This window comes from Fistularia commersonii, chromosome 18 (assembly GCF_037954325.1).
Source record: "Fistularia commersonii isolate RoL2024-O1a breed Wild chromosome 18, RoL_Fcom_v1.0, whole genome shotgun sequence".
Taxonomy (NCBI): Eukaryota; Metazoa; Chordata; class Actinopteri; order Syngnathiformes; family Fistulariidae; genus Fistularia; species Fistularia commersonii.
Window position 1 is genome coordinate 10,943,278 of NC_141301.1, and position 20,091 is coordinate 10,963,368.

The following is a 20,091-nucleotide window of genomic DNA, read 5'->3' on the forward strand; positions in this document are numbered from 1 at the left end:
TGAACTCTAGCCAGTAGTTACTGCTGTCATTTGACATTTGTGAAAATAATTTCTGATATGCTGCCAATAGCTTATGAAGCTTTTTTTAAGGGCTTTGTGTACAAAACAGCAGCAATATCAGCCTGAAACTTGAACATTATGGAATTTATGCTGTCATTGTCCTGCGTTACTACCGTAATGCATTGTCTCACATGTGCAGACGCACGATATTATAGTGAAGAAAATTAAAATACTGATTTGTAATTTCACTATTGTCATACCTTTTTTCATAACAAGCTTAAGCTTTTCACTTTTTGCACCGACAGCAGCTTAAGCCATGCATTGCGGCATTATTACATAATTTGGCCGGGGGGAAAATTCATTGATTTGCAATTTTTTCCATTTTGATCCTGAAAGTGTGTTTAAACTCTGTGCAAAGGTCCCATAATCTGATATTTCCAACTTGCCATTGACCTATCAAGAGTTCATCAGTGTGTTTTTCCACGCACCATGGGGACCCTGCACTCCAGTTTTCAGCACATCCTCTGCTCTGCTCAGGACATCTCAGCAAACACAATACACAGCACTAAGAGGGGTTAAAAAAGCAAAGCAGAAAATTCTTTTCCTCTGTCTATTGCAGATAAGGCCTTCGTTGTCAAATCTCATACATTCCAAACCTGGGAGGACTGTGACCTCCAGCCAGCCGGAAAGATTGTTATCCTTTTAGGTTTAGATGATTACTCTAGTGAACAGACATTCCACTGGTTGCTCTCCGAGAGAGCGGTGTGCTTCATTTATGTACTGGTAAATAGAACAGTCACACAAATATCTTTTAACTTATTTTTTTTTATTGAAAAATGGAAAACATCTTATCACATAAAATCGCCATTCCGATTGCGTTGTGAGGAAAATAACTACGGCAACAAAATGACAGTTTGGTTAGCAGGTGAACATAAAGTATGCATGTTTCTACCACAGCTCCTTGCATTGGAAAAAAAAATCAGTGCGGACAGCAGAAAAGGGAAATGATGGGAGTGAAAAGAGTATTGTTGAAAAAGCTTGTGCAAGAATCTTTGTTCTTTAAACATTAAAGATAATGTAAGAAAGCACACGAGTCATGGCCCAACCAATACCGATATTATCAGGTTGTGAGAAAGGTCATACTTAATGTAAGCATGTTGTCTGCCATTCCAATTGTCATTTTGTTTATCAAATCTCAAGCGTGGCAAAATTTAAGTTCGCGTATGAGGTTGTTTAAACGTCGTACAAAATGGTTTGAAGGGAACGTTTTGTGTGTCACACGAGACAATCAGACACACAATTTCCTGCCATAATTTCACGAATAACAAATCCACCCACTACAACTTCAACATTATAGCTCATCACGCATCTTGTCTCCTTTAGGTCTAACAACTCTGCCAATGTAAAGGATGGAGTTGGTCTTGTTGTCCTTCACAAGGAAGATGAACGGGTGGTCAACATAGAATAGTTTTGGGTTCCTGAGCTTATCGGTGCCAAAGATGCTGGTGTCAAATGGGTTTCCATCGGTGCCCAGTTCCAGGGCGGATGCGTGGAAGACATCAGAGAGATACAGGTCCTTCTTTCCGGAGATTTTGGACAGGTCGGCCTTGGCTTTGTCTACAGCCTCGGTCAGGCCAAGTGCAGCCAGATGTTTCTGGAAGGACAGGAAAAGTTTAACATCATCTAAATTCCTGACCTCAGTTTTAAGAATGACACCCCCTCCTCTCAAAAATTTACCTGCAGGTTGTGGCTGACTTCTAATGAAATCTGGGGAAGTGAAATAGCGACCGCTGTGTTCTTCATCTTGCTCAGCCAAGTCTCCACCTGCTGCCTGTTCAGCAGTTTTTCCAGTCGTTGCAGGGGCTCAAGGTGGTAGGGCATGATAAGGATCATAGTGGCCTGTTTCTTGCCCAGAGGCATGCCCAGCACAAAGACATTGTTGCTTGTATCCTCAAAGAAGTCATACAAACCTGTAAAATGTTGTCGGGGGGGGGGGGAGACAAATTCTAATTTTTCCATTCAAAAGAAGCAAAAACGGGAGTTTAAAAAAAAAAAGTATTCGGAGAAACTCACCTGTGCGATGCATCATGGGAACTCCGACAGTGAATGAGCGACTTACGAGGAAGCCACGGTTGTCCACCATTTTTTCATGGAATTTCTCATCCCAGTGTGCTGTTGGAGGAAAAAAAAAAAGTTAAGTTTTCAATTGAAATGAACCACCTTAAAAATCAAAACTACCATCCGCACTTACGTTTGAAGAACATGGCGTTGACGATCATGGCTCCATCTGTGTTCTGCACATCCTTGGTGACCTCGGGGAGCTTGCCATCGGTGGACTTGGCCGCCCACTCATTGATGGAGTTCACCGCACTTCTCTTGTCCCTGAAGTTTATTTTTGAATGATCGTAATTGTAGTGCTTCTTGCTTGTCTTCACAAACTCATCGGCAAAGGAGACGGAGCTTGGGCCGTAGAGGCGGTTGCTGATCTTCCATGTCGAGTTGCGTTTCGCGGTATTGCTCACCTGAGAACGAACAGGATTGTAATTGTAGATGGATATCACGTATGTAAAAGGGGCTGACCTGACACTGGGTTTTGTACTGCCAAATGACAACATGATATCACGTATGTCTGTTGTTATTATCACTACCTCAGCGAGCAGCTCCGACAGGCCTGCGTGCAGATGCTCATCTTTCAGTTTGTCTGCATTCAGCACAGTTTTGACCTGAGAGGCCGTTGAATCTTTGCCGCCGAGAGCCACCATCCCCAGTGAGGAGGCGACCACCACGGGGGAAATGAGGATGTTCTCTGTGTCCTTCTCCTTGGCCATGTTTTGGTAGAGGCTGAGTGAAAATATGGAAGTTGAATTTTACTCTTGCTGCCATGTGGCAGAATGGAAATCAGTGAGACCCCGATTAAATGGTGTTATTATTGTTATTTTGGCAAAATACCTGTAAGCCAAGTTGGCACTGTGATCAGCCAGCGTAGAGGCATGACTGCTCAGCTTCTTGTCCTCTGCAGAGGCCACATGGACCAGCAGACACAGAGCAATAATGTTGATCATCCACATCCTGTCTGTCTCCAAAAGCTCCAAAAGCAGCTGAAGGTACCTTTAGAAAGGACAAAAAAAAAAAAGTTACGTCTCTGGCTGGAAACTCGATCTTTAGATCACCTTGGGCTGTTTAAAAAAGGGTTAAAAAAATATGTCCTGTATATTTGGAGTGTGAATTGTCTTCATCAAAACAACCAAGTAAGTAAAAAAAAAAAAATAAAAAAAAAAAAAGACACATTTTGCATTGATGTAAGAACAGTGGAGCTCAGTAGAAAGAAAATGGCTTGGAATTGCTACTCTTGTCAGCAGGGCCATAATGTTACGGTATGGGTGAGCTGGTAGAAAGCCTCCACAGGCAGACATGTTTTCCTTGCCACGTCAGCAACTGTGGCTGTGCTACAGCTGGAGCTCTGTCTGGTGAAGTGTGAGATCTCTCTGTTCTTTTCTCCGAAATAAAGTCATGCTAAATTACCCCACTTAGATCCAACACATGGCAATTGATGAGACTATTACTCCCTGTTAATAGATACATGTTTCTTTGCATGTCTAAGTAGCTGTGAACATTCCAAGCCATCTTGTTCCAGGGGGAAGGGTGTTTGCTTGCAAGCTAAATCTAATTCCTCTACCCACTTGTTCAAACAAAGGGCTAATACAAAGCCTGAGGCCGTAATTAACCATTTGCAAGTACATCAATGAGTTTCTTATTCCCTTTTTCCATTCTGGATATGATTCAGGATGGTATGTCTCTAACTCTGTGTTGGTATATTTGTGACACTGGAGAAACTTCTTTGCATTATGTTCATATACCTTGAGATGTTTTGTTGTCTGCGATTTTCATTCTGAAAGACAAGAGGTTTATGTGGTAATCTCCATAGGCAGTAAGACATTATTCACGCTCTGATGGAGACAAACTCTTTTATCAAAGTCTGATAAAGGTGAAATGCTTCAATCTGTAATCCTCCTTTCAGTGTTCAAAAATGTCATTCTTATAATTCGTATTTCCTTTCGAACATGTAAACGTTTATCATTGGCTGAACGTGACCTAGAAAAAAAAAAAAAAAAAAAAAAACAGCTGTGCCACATCTGAGTGACGCACATTTCCAGAGCATGAATCTCAACCCCCAAAGCACTTCCTTAGAGATTCAGTAAACTTCTTCAAACATGAAAAAATATGTCTTTTTAAACTGATTTGGTCAAAAAGCATTTGAAGAAACTGCAGCAACTTGCATGCAACAGGCGAAAAAGACTTATCATCTCTTATCTTATCGCTCATCGCAGATAAGTGAGTCGCATAGAAAGTTTAAATTCAGCCAACAAGTCCAATAACTTATATTTAAGCAGGCTCGATAGTCAGAATAACCAAAAGATTTTAAAAAGCAGGAAAAGTACTGCACTGTCACTTTAAGCTACACCCTCTCTGCATTCCACACAGAATCAAACTAAATTTATCCTCCGATCCTTACCTGGGGCAGATTTGCAGGGCCTCTCCTCTAACTTGTGTCCTGTGGAAAGCTAGGATAAAGAATTTCCTCAGTCCTGCCCTATATATCCAGGGAAAGAACTTTCTAGAAGTGGGCTTGTGATATTCAAATGCGGGTGTACTCAGGAAGCTAGAGGATAGGACATCCCCCTCAAACCACAGAGGGTGGGAAATGAAAGGGGGAGTACAAATTACAACTGGGTACAACTGGTCTGGAATCAGTTGAACATTTATATAAGAAGATCTGATCAGAGAGGAACTCAGTTAAAATCTGATTCTGGTTCAGTTTGTCATTTGAGTTTCCAGCCATTTTTCTGCGCTCCGAGCTTCCAAGTCCTCTGCGACTTGCTGATTCAACCTTCAACAATTGTTTCATCACATATAAAATAAAGAATGATTTCAATTTTCCCAACTCTCAAAAAAGTGCTTGATGTTAAAGATAATACTTCAAAAGTCCGTATTTGTTCCTTCTAGTGTTTTCGCTCTGAGGGTGTTAGAAGACCTTTGCTCTGCAACCTCCTACATAACTTGGAGGGGAAGGAAATATGAGAAACAATCATTTTATTCTTAATTGTTCTGCAAACCCAATTTGATCTCTCACATGTGTAAAATCTTCAGTTACATCCTGTCCTGGAAGAGAATTTGAACACCCATCCCCCACCTTCTTAGTGCCACGTCTTTCCAACGCAGCACTGATTGCAGTGTGCTGGAAGAATGGGGGGCTGCGGGGGGGAGCACCGTCGTAAAAACTGCTTCAATTCAAGTGTTGTTTTGACCAGGATCACATTACATTAATATAAAAATACCATTTCAACCTCGTCAGATGTTTAAAAAAATCTTGTGGTCATTTTAACCCCAGAGTGTATTCATCTACTTTGCTATGACGAGATTTATATAAGAGGAATCCCCCGACAGAACAACATTTATATATGTCCCCCAGTGATTTGCTTAATTTATAAATTGATCATATTTTAGCAGAGTATGTGTTTGTTTGAATACGTCGAAGCATCTTCTTCAGCGAGGAATTTCATCAGCAGTAATTCCCGCCCACCCCCGCTCTTTGCAGCCTTCCTCAATTTGTCCTGACATGCCAGCCGATGATTGACTTACACCTTTTTCCAGAACTTTCAGAAGCTCAAGCTCGAGCACAATCTAAATGTGAGGCAATTCATCAAGAAGTTTTGTCTCAACTCGGGCATCTTAAATCTGATTTCAGGCAAGCTCACCCACATACTAACAGGGCAGCAGCTCTTTTTCTCCCTTCAAGGGATGTTTGTCATCCTGGAGTTCGTTCATGAGCCGCAGTTTATGCTGAAATTCCTCGAGCTAAACCCTGGGCCGGGCAAGTTTGGTCAAATCCTCTTAATACACATAATCTCCATTTTAATAGCAAGCTTGCTATTTACATTGCAGTTGAACTTGCAAGGCGCATAGGACAAAAAGCGTGGAATAAAGATGTTAGACAAAAGGAGGCTCATAGCAGAAAGGGTACAGGTGTGAATTTATACAACAACACAACCCAATGTCCATCCAACTTTATTATAGTGATGTTGCAGTATCTTAAGAGGTCTTAAAAGTAACGGAGAATAGTCAAGTAAAAATGTATGCATGATGCAGTTAAAAAATAATGCAACTCTCACCCCTGTTCTACCATCTGTCGTGGTTTTCTGCACAGCTTACCGCTCGGCTTCTTTCAAATGATTTGGTTTTCCTCCAAAACGGATTTTCAGACCTTAGCTATAAATTTTGTATATCATAAACATTTTTTTTTTGTCCATAAAATCTTTTTATTTGGTTTTACTAATGCAAAGCTGTGACTTGCAGCACAGCAGTGACCAGAGGAAGCCGGAAAAAAACAAACTGAAAGACACAGGGCAGAACTACCAGACTATGATGCAAGAACTAGAAAATGTTTCAAATGTGATGTAACTTTCTGAATGTATGGTCCCATCTGTGAGGTGGTGTCCATGATTTCTGACTCTTGCTCCATTCCTCTAATTTTGGGTTAAGGATCCAACCTGCAGTGACTGTTGTGCCAAAATAACTTCAGTTTAAACACATGCACTTTGTTTAGCTCTAGCTATCTTTTGTGGTTGTCTCTGAAATCTAATCTTATGTGTGGAGAAACATGAAGAATCCTGTTTCTGTGAGGAAAAATTGTTACTGGAGAACAAATTGCCCCACAATAATTAAAAGGCAGTTAACATACAAAAATACAGCAACTATACTTGAAATGATACCAACAAGATTGGGAGATGTATCCATTTTTTGATCACCATCCTTGTGTTCATATGTTCATGGGTGTTAGTTAGTGTCGGTGAACACTACAGGTGTATCATTTCATGGTCCAGAACTTAGAATTATTGTTATTATTTCCACATAATACAAGCCTTGCTGTCACTGTTACATCAAATACTTCTTTATGCCTATTGAGAGCTTTAGTATGAAACACTAAAATGTGCATAATGCTACATGCTATTTGGTTTGGCTTGGAAGGTCACGTGATTAAAAAAACGCGTCATCTAGTTATTTATTTTATGGAATAATTATCCAAAAGTTAAATAGGCTTATTCAAGGTCAGTATTTGCTGCATAGTAATTAAAGATGTAATGAATTTAACAGAGGTCACACTGTACTTTACAAAAGATCAAATTGAATTCATCTTAAAAAAATGTTATCCAACATTCTAAATGCAAGAAGGCAAACATCTGATGAATCACTGCAATGAGAGAAACAGCAGGGAATATGTTTTGTGAATATATGCATATCCCTCAGTAAAATGCAGCCTCGGGGGGGCACGAGCCAGTGTCTCCCTGAGTCACTCCCAAGCTGGGATAAATGTAGAGGGTTGCGCCCAGAAGGGCATCCAGCGTAAGACTCCTGAAAAGGGAGGAGTGTTGCATGGTTTTCAGGGAGGAGTTGAGAAAGGCTCTGGGTGGTCAGGGAGAGCTTCCAGATGATTGAACAACTACAGCTAATGCTATCTAATGCTATCAGGGAGACAGGTAGGAGAGTACTTGATGCATCATCTGGAAGGAAAGTAGATAAGGAGACTTGGTAGTGGAATGAGGAAGTGCAGGAGTATATACAGAAAAAGCAGTTAGCGAAGAAGTGGGACAGTGAGAGGACTGTAGAGAACTGACAGGAGTACAGGGAGGCAAGTGTAAGGGAAAGATAGAGGTAGCAAAAGCAAAACAAAGGGCATACAATGACTTGTATGCTTGGTTGCACAGCAAGGAGGTTGAGAATGATCTATACAGGTTTGCAATACAGAGAGATAAAGATGGAAAGGATGTACAGCAGGTCCGGGTGATTAAGGACAGAAAGGGAAATGTATTGACAGAAGCCAGAAGAGTGATAGGAAGATGGAAAGAGTACCTTAAAGAGCTGATGAATGAGGAAAATGAAAGAGTAGAGGAGGTGACTATTGTAGACCACAAAGTAGCAGAGATTAGTAAAAGTGAGTGGAAAGGCAATTGGTCCTGATGATAAACCTGTGGAGGTGTGTAATTATCTAGGAGAGGAAGCGGTAGATTTTCTGACTACATTATTCAACAGGATCTTAGTGAGTGTGATGGTGCCCATTTTTAAGAATAAGGGGGATGTGTAGAATTGCGGCACCTATAGAGGGATAAAGTTGATGAGCCATACAATGAAGTTGTGGGGAAGAGTAGTGGAAACTAGACTAAGAGCAAAAGTCAGCATTTGTGAACAGCAGTATGGCTTCATGCATGGAAAGAGTACTACAATGCAGTATTTGCTTTGAGAATGCTAAAAGAGAAGTACAGAGAAGGCCAGAGGCGTTTTCATACACATTGTATGATTTTTCAGTAATGAATTTGCTTTTATTGCATGACATAAGAATTTGATACATCAGAAAAACATAACTTGATATTTGGCACAGGTAAGGAGTTCAAACTGGTGCATTTAGTTCAGATAATGAGTGGAGATCAGGAGGGTTTCTTGAAGAAGAAGTAATAGGTTTGTGAGAGCCACAATTCTTACAGGTGATCAAATACTTGTGTCGTGCAATAAAATTCAAATTAATTATTTAAAAATCCTACAATATGTTTTTCTTGATTTTTGTTTTAGATTCCGTCACTCACAGTTGAAGAGTACCTATGATAAAAATTACAGATCTCTAGATCTTTTTGGGGTTAGTTAGTCCTGTACTCTGTAGTCCCTCAGATACTGTGCTTTAGCCTGACAACCACTAGATGGAGTGCAAAGAAACCAAATATAGTTCACACTTCTGCCCGGGTTATAATTTCTTGAAGAATCCCAAGACAAGTTTTGTTTTTGCTGCATCATACACAATTAAGAAGGCTATGTTGATATATAAAGGTGAAATCAAATGAAAAAGTTGGAGTCCTCTCTGAACAGATGACCTCTTTATTGCGATATTTCATCAGAAGTGATAATATTCTGAGGCATCACGAATTTCAAGAGCAAACCCAAAAAGTCAAACAAGCATTTATGAGCTTAGTGCCAACTCACAACCTGAGGATAACAATGTCCTCTGGCTTCAAGGTGTCAAATATTACTTTAATAACACTTCATTCCTCAGTCTATTGAGTTTTACATTAATTTTAGTTCCTGGTGAGAGTCAGGGTGAGGCTCTGTTTGGATCATGCATCAAACGTCTAGCACCTTTTCATATGATATCAGTGCCAAATCATTCAACCCACCCTGGTGCATTACATAAGTCCACCTGCAGAGAAGACCCCCACCAGCTGTCCTGGCCTTCCTGCCTGTGGATGCTGGTTGGCATTTTAGAATGGGTGGAGTTCAAAGGGAGGCTCAGCATCTCCAGCTGATTATTAATGCCAAGCTTGGTAGGGAGAAGCAGGTAGGCTCCTGTCAAACAAACCACACTTTCCATCATGCCACAGGAAGTCATTTTGTGAGGAACGTTTGCTTTGCTTCCCCACCTGTCGATGTGCATGTAGAGACACATCCAGTGTGCGCCCTGCGTGTATTTCAGTTTTAATAATCCCAAGTGTGCTTTCTTTTTTGTGGTGACACTCCTCTCACAAAATGCATTTAGTAAAACATCCGGAAATTAACTAACTAACTGAAAATGAAAATATTTTTCTCTCTGTGTTCAAAGTTCGCGGACTGTTTTGGACAACACACTCTGTAATGCTGTCTGCACTGTTTCAAGAGGCTACTTGCACTATGAAGGCGATTATATCAGCTCTCAAATGTGTCACAATGTGGGAAAACTGGTTCATTTGACATGCTGATACAAGATACTGACTGTGATTATGACTGTGGATTTTACACATGAGACAACAATTAACAAATTACTTTCTTCATAACCGCTGATATGATAAAAGTAAGCTAATTATAAAAATGTAAATACAAAACAAAAAAAATGGGTGTGTAACGGGAGATATAGATTTGGAGATTCAAAAACTACAAAGATAAAGTTCTTTAAACCACAATGGAAACAATATACATTTTATTCACTGATCTTATACTTTATATATCTGTGTACAGCATTGTTCCACAAATGCAGAGATGAGGAGATGTACTGAACAGCTCAATAGGGGCCATTACATGCTCAGTCCCTCACTCAAGGACATGGAGCTCAGAAAGAATCCAGCAGCATCGATTAAAGGCTGCTGACAACCAATTTGCACTTGACACTTGTTTACATTAGAAAGTATTTCCAGATGAATTATTGCTTTCTTCTTTCCTTGTAAAATGACATGTCTGTCACGTAACATCCTCTATGCCATAGGTGTCAAACTCTGGCCCGCGGGCCAAATTTGTCTCGCACTGTAATTATATTTGGCCCGCAAAGCCATACCAAATGACTATTAGAGCTGGCCCGCCGGTATAGCCTACAGTGCATGTTGCTTATTCTACAAATCCCAGAATTTTCTGCTGGTGTTTTGGTACAAAAATCACAATGGGACCCATAAACGCCTACTCCTCTGTTGACAGTAGTCATAGCGACCTTATGCTAATACTGGCACCCTGCTACTTAGGCAGAAAACAGGATTTTGCATGTGTGCAATATTAAGTTCTATATTGTATAGTAAGCTATGCTTGCTCCATATTTCGTTTTTCAGCAAAACATGTTTGGGTTCATTGTTATATCAGGGGGAAGATTTTTTTCAATAAATATCAATGTTGGCCCGTGACTTTGACCCAGTTTTGAATTTTGGCCCACGGTGTATTTGAGTTTGACACCCCTCCTCTATGCTGTTCCTGACCTCCTCAACGCTGCAGATGATGGTAGTAAAGAAATTGAATAGAATTTCATTTCAAAATTCAGGTTTAATTAGATTTTTTTTATTTTTATTTTTTTTTGCTTTTGCTTGCGGGACCCAAATTGATTTCCTGTCACGTGGGTTCTATACCGTATCCATTTATGTTGTTCGACCAAATCGATAGCATATCCCTTCGTCTTTCTATTCAAATATTTCAATAATTACTTGATAGATTAAACACGAACGGCAGGTAGGAAGAGGTTTGGGATTATCGACGCACCGTGAACGCGCAGGGCTGGGAGTAAATTCAGCCCGGTGACGCTCTCCCACTGTACAGGAGGGCTGGAGATGAGAAGAGCCACACTCCGCCCACCGTTTACCGCTTTGAATAATTTTGCCGGTGTGCGTTCAGTCAAATACACTCCGAGGAGAAGAAGTGGTCGAGAGGGAAAGCGGACGACTTACCAACAAAAGCCCATGACACGTTAAAGGTAAGAATAGTGTCTTCTTTTAACGTAATTTTACCGGGTAATACAACACTGTAGCACCGGTGCGTCTCGTTCCTCCTTTGTTTTCGGCGTAAAACTTCGGCTTTGTCAGCATTTACCGGCCACCCACCTCTCACGCGTTACCGTTGACTCGAATTGACCTGCTTTGGACTAGGGAGAGAGATTAAAACAAATAATTATACATTTATACAAGAAATAAAAGAAAGCAAAAGGCACACGTTGGGTTTAACGGCTTACTGTAACATTTAATAATAAAAAAGTGGTTGCCGCCCGCAAATAGGTGGGATTGTTTCGGAAATATTTCACGGCGTTGACTTGGAAGCTAACGATAGCATTTGTTTACTTTAGCTTTCTAATTAATTCTTTTGAAATATAGAGGCTGATATCTGCGTGATATCCATGGTAACACTGGGAAGATCACCCTGAGGTTATTTATTTATTTTTACTGTAACTGCTTGAAACTAGAGGTCGACTGTGTTTGTTCTGGGCTGATGTCGATGCAGCTTTATCAGCAAACTTCTGGAGGCTGATAGCAAGTCCAACGGCTTGTCAAAAAATATAAACAAACGCCCTCACAACGGGTTGCTTTGAGGGAGCAATAGAATTTCCTGTAAAAAAAAAATTCAAATAAGGTGCATAACATTAGAGGATGCCGTATACCTTATGGCAGATGATGATTTCGAACCAACTTCATTCAAAATCAAAAGAAGTGTCTTGAAAATTGTAATGGCAAGTCCATATATATGTGTGTGTGTGTGTGTGTGTGTGTGTGTGTGTGCGTGCATGGATATGAAAAGGGTGGAAAGCTATTTTCAGTGCTGTGGTTAACATTTGTTATCTATGTTATCCTCAGACGTTTGAAAAGAAAGCCGTGTAAGAAAAGCAATTTCATCGCAAAAGGGGACATCTGTTTAATCAGCACCATGATATTAGAAATTATTATCAGACATTTTGATTAATGGTTGCCCACTCCCACCCTCCACCTTTAGCACACGACTTTTAATTTCTTAATCCACTTGTGCAGATGTGATGAAGTATTTTCCATCAAAATTTTCTGACAGAACTGTGTTTCTGTCGGAAGTGGATTTTTTATTTTGTGTATTTAATTTTGGGTTCCGCACCTTTTTAGACAGAGTAACACTCTACTCTCACATTCAACGTTAGGTATCAATCATGTATACCTTAATCAAGTGTAACATTATATCTAATCTTGCAGCCGTTTAATGTCACCCAACCATTGTCTCAACTGTGAAGATATTTTTTTTTTGTTTATTAGTAATGTTGTGGTGAATGGATGGTTGAATTGGCGCAGGACATGTCAAATAGGCTTGCATTTCTTTTTAACTGTTTTTTTCAAAATATTTATAAATGGATCATATGACCCATGAGTGAAATGTGCTGAACAGTTCCTTTTTAAACTTGATTTTGTTATTTTTTTATTTTATTTTTTTTTAGCTTGTACACTATCGGCCTTCTGCATGGTAAGTGGAGCTCTTGTCCTGAGGGGAGCCAGCACCATGCCATTATAAACCCTCCTGTTTCAGTCCAGGGATATTGAGAAAATGATGGGTTATTTGACATTTTGAGGTTAGCAGGAAAAGTAGTGACAATATAACCATTTCTACTATTCTCTAGATTTGTTTAAACTTGAGTGACTCTGTCAAAACATGTACTGCCATGGTAAAAAAGGCTTTCGTTGGGTTGGAAAATGCTTAAAGAGCCGTGATAGCCTGAGACGTTACTTTAGAATAAAGATTCAAGCATTAGTCCAGTAAAATGATGAACGTAGATTCATATCCAACTTATTGCCACCTACTTCTTTTGGATGTACATGGTTTAGCTGATTTATTGATTTTTTTTTTTTTTTTTTTTTCTCCCCCTTAATGGATAGGTCTTGGTTCTCCGGTTTCCTCCCATAGTCCAAAAACATGCAGAAAGTTGATTGGGGAAAAATGCCCTTGTGTGTAAATGAGAGCGTGAATGGTTGTTTGTCTCCATATGTGGCCCTGCAATCAACTGGCAACTGGTCCAGGGTATACCCTGCCCCCGGCCAATGGCAGCTTGGATATTGAATAGACTCTAGCATCCTCTGTGAACCTAAATGTAGAATAAGCGGTAGATAATGGATGGATTGGTAGATCAAAGCTTTTATACTACATACCATTTTCCCTGATTATTAAATATTCTAAATGCTCGATAAGAGAGGGGAAAAAAAAAACTGAGATGCAGTAGGTCAACATGAAATTGACTTCACTGTCCATTAAAAACTTAAGATACTTTATTGTATTAATTATTGACAAAACCTGGAAATCAGGTCCAGATTTGTCTGGGTTTACCATTTCAGCACACATGGATTGGACATGATGTAACCTGTATTGTTTTTTTTTTTCCATAATTGAGGGATAACATCAAGAGTGGAGTGGAATAGAGACAGGTTGTGGCACAAACAGTAGGATGCCATTTGCTGGTTTAGTAATTTGGCAATGAATAAATTATTAGTGTCAGAATTTTCCAAATTTTCTCTCTTCCCAGTTTGCATTTTGCCCTTTTTCCACTTACGATGATTGTATTCTGGTTTGGCGCCAGTTAGAACCCTTTTTTGCGTATTCCGTTTGAAGTAAGATGACTGTATTGATCTAATCGACTTAATTGATTACAGAAATGTGTAAATGTCAGCAATGTGCACTGCAGTGAAGCTGTTGGTTTTAAGTAAAAGCAGCCGAAGCACAAATTTTGATAGCGTCTCTAATTCACAATAACGTAGCAACTTTCCAATAATCTTTAAAAATACAAAGTGTTTGACAAAGGCCCATCACTAGGATGGTCTGTCAGCAATAAATAGTGGAATTGGCAAATCCCAGCACTGCAACTGTTAGATTGCATTTAAAGTGAAAGCCTGTGCTTTTGAAGAAACAACAGCAGCAAGAAAGTAACATTTTTTCTGTACTCAAGAATAAAATAGAACCTCTTTTGGAAGTTGCTTTCAAGATGTACTTTTTTCCAGTGTTTTTTTGCTGGCGTGTTTGTTTGCACCGCATGAATCAGAAAATCGCTAGGTGTAACATAATAGACCTTGTTGTCAACAGAACCTGAACCATGATCCAAGATTCAAAGCGTTTATTGTCACATGTACAGTGTAGAAACGTGTTTCTACGTGATATTCCTACTTTGCTGTCTGCAATGCATTTGGATATGTGCTGAGACTAAAACATTAAAAGAAATTAGAGTAATGTGGCAGGATAAGGAAGGACAAAGACAAAAGGCAAGTTCAAACTTTATACCCCAACACCAAAGCCAAAAACTGACAAAGGAACACCTTGTACCCAAACCCCCCGGGACATAAACCACTCCTTCAGCTAACAGTCCTGTAGGGTGAGAGGCACCGCCCCTCGTGCCTGCCTCAGTAACATGTTACTGCAATTATCATTTTAGAATAATGTGATCAAGTACGTACCACAAGTTTCTAGGTTGGGATCGAGAGTATTTGTTTCAGGTCAGCTGCTTTACACAAAATTTTTAAACATCGTTGAAGTAATTCCACCGTTTAAAAACACCGGATAGAGTTCTGTTAAGTCGTTGCAGAGCTATGTTAGCACGGTTATCTCGCCGTAGTTGGGTCCTGGGAAAATCAGGTGTTTCCTAAGCTTGTGGAAGCTAAAGCATAGCTGGATGAGTCTGCTTTGACGTCATTCAACTGTTTTTTTGTGACCGTGCATTAGCTTTGATAAATTAATCTGCAGCAAAGTAAATTAAAACTATTGTATATGGGTTTCCCTGGCTTTCCTCAGATGCAACTGCTCCTGTAGCATTTGCCACTAAGTGTAAAAATGGGTGTGAAAGTGTAAAAATGGGTGTGAAAGTGTTATCAAGTTGGCACCATGCATGTTGTGGTCTGTCTCTGGCATCGTCTTTCAACAGCTTGCTTCGATACATTCAGGTTTGCAGTGCATGTGTGAAAGAGATTTAGTATTGATCCTGTGTTCCATCTTTGCTGTGCCCACTTTGAAGAATTGCCGACATATGATTTATGGTAGAAGTCTTGCATGAGAGATGCACACTTATTCCACAACATTTACAGTTTCCATTGATTTCTTTGGAATTGCATGCCATGTAAATTCTATTTAAAAAAAATGGAAAAAATGATTAAAGGAGTAATGTGAAGTAACAAGTACAGAATAATATGACTAGGAGTTTTGAATAAGCAGACTTGTACTGTGTAGCCTCATATCACACCAAGAGCCTTTTAAAGGAGTTCTTCTCCAGACTTGCTGATTCAGTACATTTTTTTTCCTGTTTGTGTTTCAAATTCAATAGGAAGGGTATCTGTTTTTCATCCTTTGGTATGTTATTTTTGTGGTGGTTGTTCAATATTATATCAACATTAAAGCTTTCAACATTTTGGGGCAAATGGATGTTTAGACGGACAGATAAAGGGCAAATTAACATGGCAAGTTAGACATCGCTGATCACTGGTTTGTATTGGCATGTGCTGCTTTTTATAGTCATTCAATGTAATGGTGCATCGTTTTCTTTAAAATGTGTGGGGTTTTCACAGTTGTATTTTCAACTGAGAAGGTTTTAAACTGTGAGGAGGGAACTGAAGTTGTCTGGGGAGGGAAAACTCCATTTTGGAACAATTCATTTGAGAAAATCTGTGATATGTCTTAATGTTTGGGACCCCAGCCAAGCACAAGTCAAGTATTCTGCAGTGAAGGAGCCACTCCCAGCTGAAACATGTTAACTCAGTGGTTACAGTTTTTCATTTGATTCTACAGCCCACCCAGGTACTGTTGAAAGTGAAGAGAAAGAAATATCAACACACAATGTGCATCAAAAAGAAAAGTGAGTTAGAGATTCAACTAATGGGGTCGTAACCATAGAAAGCCTCTGTTTTCATTTTCTTGCTGATGCTACGTTCTCAGTCTTATTTGTTGTCTGTGCTAGGTTGCAATTTCAGCCCTTTTGGAAGTGAGGCATTTGGAAGAACTGGGAGATGTTCAGTATTTTCATAAGAGCTCAATGCTTAAAAGAGTAACAAAGGTGCCTTGGCTTGATTTAATACCCTTGTTTTCTTTTCTTGATGATAGTTTCACAAGATGAGACTTGCCTATTTGGATTGTATTCTGTTCTTGCTAAGATGCAAACTATATGAATACAGAATCATCCTTGAAACATGTCTGCACAGAGTGTTTGAACTTAAGAAACATTACTTGTGTAAACTTCCCCACTGAACCGTTGTACTGTTGTTCTGGTTATGTCATTATTTGTGTTGTCAAGTCCCAATTTAGTTATTTCAACCATCTAAGTCTGCAGAAAACTCAAGTTTCTCTCACGGAGAGCCATAAGTCTGGTAGAATGGCAGTCTGGCCCTCCCTCCTGGACTGAGGCCATAGCCACAATGGAGGACAAAAGTCAGTATTATCTCAACTAGTGGCAATTTTAGTGATTTCGCCATACAAAAACAGATGAAACCTTCATTTAACCACTTGTTCCTAAATATGAATAAATTGTCTTGGATCCCAGCAAACTAAGGTAACCGGTCCATTTGCCCTCATTCAAACATTATTCCCACCATGTCTCTGTGTGTCACTGATAACCTTGGCAGCTGTTTGGTTTGCTTTCCTGGACTCGGTATCATCCGGACAGCCAGAGCTACAATTGCTTTTTCTCAATCCTAATAGCCAGACATGTTAGAGCATGTGACATAAACATTTCTAGCATTTGAATTAGTCTGTACTTACTAAAGCACCATCAAATAATTTTCTCTAACCAGGTGCATTGCACCTAAAATGAAATAATAGAAAAGAATAATGTATGAGCATGTCCGCTTGTGAAATGAATTCATGTAGGCATATGAGTACATTAATTCTTTATAAGAATTAACTGTTGACGATGCTGTCTATGTGGGTTCTTAGTCAACCCGGTTAATGGTGAATTTTGTTTTTGAAGAATGTTGATTTGGATATTCTTAAAATGCTATTTCTCTGATCGCTCATTGTGTTTTCTAAGCCTAATGAAGCTTCCTTTATAAGATGCCTTGTTTTGACAGTTCCAGTAAACAGACTTTTTTTAATTGAACCCCCCCCCCCCCCCCAGAATTGAATATTGACAGAATAGGACAAACTGGTTGTGAAACTCTGTAATTAAATTCCATCCAGATCTCTTCATCTCATTCATTTAGCACACAGTGGTAACCTTGTGTGGCTGCTGGATTCAGGTGATCCCCTGAGAATTGCACTAACAGGGATTCCAATTTTCTGTAATGGCTGCACTGAAAGTGGTTTAGCCATCAACATTGGTTTTATGTGTGAAAACGACAGGAAAGACCCCATGGAGGCAACTCCACAATTGCCCAGGTACCAAGAGAGGATACCATAGGGGCTACCATAATGTTGATTTATATTAAATTTGGACAGCATGCCTTATCTTAAAGTACCAGTATGCCCAAAGGTAGAAGTGAAGGCATTTTTCAATAGAAAGTTGTTTTTGTCCTACTCCTATTAGAAATTACTGTGCAAGTAATGTTTGATAGATTTTTTTTTGTCACATTATTTGTCAGTGCAAGAGTGCCCAAGGGCCAACAGAGTGCTGTAACAAATGTTTAGAATGTATCTGTATTTGATATTTTTGCACAGGGTCAGATATATCAGCAGTTTGACAACTTAAAACTGTATATTCGTGAAGTCAATAATTATCCTCAAATATGCTCCAACATTATCCTCTTCGATGATCCAAGTCATGGACCATATTTGATCTCTGGTGAAATAATATTTACTTGTTTCCATATCTGGAACAGCTTTCAGAACAGAATCTAATATATTAGATGATATGAGAACTGATCCTTTAAGCTTAGGTTTTTTGAATTATGTAGGCTTTAATAACTTGCTGAAATGCCAATTTAAATCCAAGGGACAGGGAGACCATAATGCTGTCTAAATTAAAACTGCTTCATAAAAGGCTTGAATGGAGGATCCAGATGCTTCAGGACTTCTTCTGGTCATGGCAACAAAACACTTAGGTTTGTTTTGAAAAAGAGGCATTTGGCACATTATCTGATCGCTTTTGAATCTAAAACCATATTAATGGCAGCTCTACCTTGGATCTGACATAGTAAATTATGAACATGTTTGTTAGCTAGTAAAAGCTATATACTACTTACAGCTGCACTTGGCTGTCAGAAGGCTTAAGCAAAAGTTTTTACTTTTACTTATAGGCGAATTACGGAAAATAAATTTACAGCAGACAGTTTTAAAACAGTATTACATTTCTTTTTTTTTTTTGATGAATGGATGATAAGTCATTTGTCTTTGATAGAATTTTGTCATTCAGCCAAAGCAGAAAAGTTAGTGATATTGTAACACACTGCCGTTTGTTATTGTTCATTCGCCTGTACGCTTTTACAATTTTTCCATGCCATTTGGACGTGGTGCATAAATGTGTTTAATTTTTTCAGAGACCTTCTGTATGTTAATGCCACAGATTTTCTGTCTCAAGAGCCCTGGCACTTTTTTGTGCAAATGTGCCAGTATTTGCAGAGCTGACTAATCAGTCTCCTTGACCAACTAGCACAGTAGTGCATTTAAGAAAAAGGAAAGCTTACTCTGCTTGAAGCAGGGATGGATGAAGTATTCACTTCACTGATACGGTTTGAAAAAAAAAAAAAGGTAACCCTGTTTAATGGCAAATTGAATACATTCACCTTGTACTGTAGACCAAAAATAGAATAATTGATTTTCCAGTGAGATCTTGATTGAAATTATCCTTGCACACCCATCGATACTGTATCTGTGTAGTTTCAGTTTTGCACTGGTGTAATTGTATCATATTAACATGCTCTATCCCTGTCTGCAAATATGCAGCATAAATAACCAAATTTTTCAATTGGCTTCACCCAACTGTTACATAGATTTCAAATTTGGGGCTCCGCCATAAATCTACTCATTTAATGTTAGGTTGTTTCATATTGGATTTTTTTTCACAGAATAATTGTTTTATGTTATACAGTTTTTTTCAGTCACAGTAGTTTAAAGAATACTTCAAGTTTTTTTTTTTTTTTTAACTATTAAAGCAGAACCTTTCTTTCAGTCGACAGATCATAGTTCTTTTTTCGGGGGAACACGTAATAAAATGAGGTCCTTTGTCAGGAAGTTTTTTCGATACCTGAGCTAAAAAAACTTGTACAAAATGTAATTACTGTTCTTACCACTGCATACCCCCAAAGCAGGATGGATATAACCGTAATTTGTAAATTGTTAGTAAAATATATCTGTGTGCAAAATAATGTTGTGTTTGCATTGTATTTGGGGAAGAGGGATGATTTGCCAAGCACCTTCCAACCATACTCATTAAAATTAATATAACTCTTCATCCAAAACCTTCTTCAGCCAAGCAAGCAGGCTTGATGAAACGCAGCCCTTGAGAATATTTTTTATTTCCAGTTGAAAAATGAGAGTGATATCTCCAAACAGGACTTGACCCACTTTCAGTTTCGTTAAAGACATACAATATATTACAAAATGAGTGGGTGGAATTGCTTCTCCTTGGTATTTGTCTCCATTTCTATTTATGGAAATTGATTAAAGGTAGAGGCTGCCTGAGACAGAATGATTACTGGTTACATGACACACAACAAGGTCAGGAAAAAAAAGGTAATCTACATTTATGATTAATTAATGGCTGGTATTTCAGTTTTGAACAGGCATCACTGTCATTTATACAATTACATATCATTGCGTGTTTAAATGTATTAAGTTTGTTTCAGTGCTTATGAACTACTCATTTAAGGAGGTTTTATTTTCCCATAGCATATTAGCTTTGAATTCAGTTGCAGC

At 39.0% G+C, this 20,091-nt stretch overlaps 2 protein-coding genes across 6 annotated transcripts in view; one reads left to right on the plus strand and one right to left on the minus strand.

The window, feature by feature from the left end:
- Positions 1-809: 809 nt before the first annotated feature.
- serpinh1b (serpin peptidase inhibitor, clade H (heat shock protein 47), member 1b) lies at positions 810-4,635 on the minus strand. 2 transcript variants are annotated; one of them, XM_086163997.1, is made up of 8 exons: positions 4,514-4,601; positions 3,858-3,889; positions 2,950-3,108; positions 2,649-2,841; positions 2,252-2,522; positions 2,074-2,172; positions 1,738-1,970; positions 810-1,654 (listed from the first exon to the last, which is right to left on the minus strand). In XM_086163997.1, the coding sequence occupies exons 3-8, from the start codon at positions 3,066-3,068 to the stop codon at positions 1,352-1,354; spliced, it is 1,218 nt and encodes a 405-aa protein (XP_086020123.1). In that variant the 5' UTR covers positions 3,069-3,108; positions 3,858-3,889; positions 4,514-4,601; the 3' UTR covers positions 810-1,351. The 2 variants fall into 2 exon arrangements, with proteins under 2 accessions (XP_086020123.1, XP_086020122.1); XM_086163996.1 differs by lacking the exon at positions 3,858-3,889 and having other exon boundaries at positions 4,514-4,635.
- A 6,447-nt stretch (positions 4,636-11,082) lies between these two features.
- The window catches only part of gdpd5b (glycerophosphodiester phosphodiesterase domain containing 5b), a 39,034-nt gene continuing 30,025 nt past the window's right edge, over positions 11,083-20,091 (plus strand). For all 4 annotated transcript variants that reach the window (XM_086164001.1, XM_086164002.1, XM_086164003.1 and 1 more), the window contains exon 1: positions 11,083-11,242. The gene's annotated coding sequence lies outside the window, so the exon portion shown is untranslated. The remainder of the gene's footprint in view (positions 11,243-20,091) is intronic.

Coding starts and splice junctions, on each gene's coding strand:
- serpinh1b (XM_086163996.1), bottom strand. CDS start 3,068: ATGTGGATGATCAACATTATTGCTCTGTGTCTGCTGGTCCATGTGGCC. Junction 2,523..2,648: donor TGTCGGAGCTGCTCGCTGAG/GTAGTGATAATA, acceptor GTTCGTTCTCAG/GTGAGCAATACCGCGAAACG. Junction 1,655..1,737: donor AAGTCAGCCACAACCTGCAG/GTAAATTTTTGA, acceptor CTGTCCTTCCAG/AAACATCTGGCTGCACTTGG.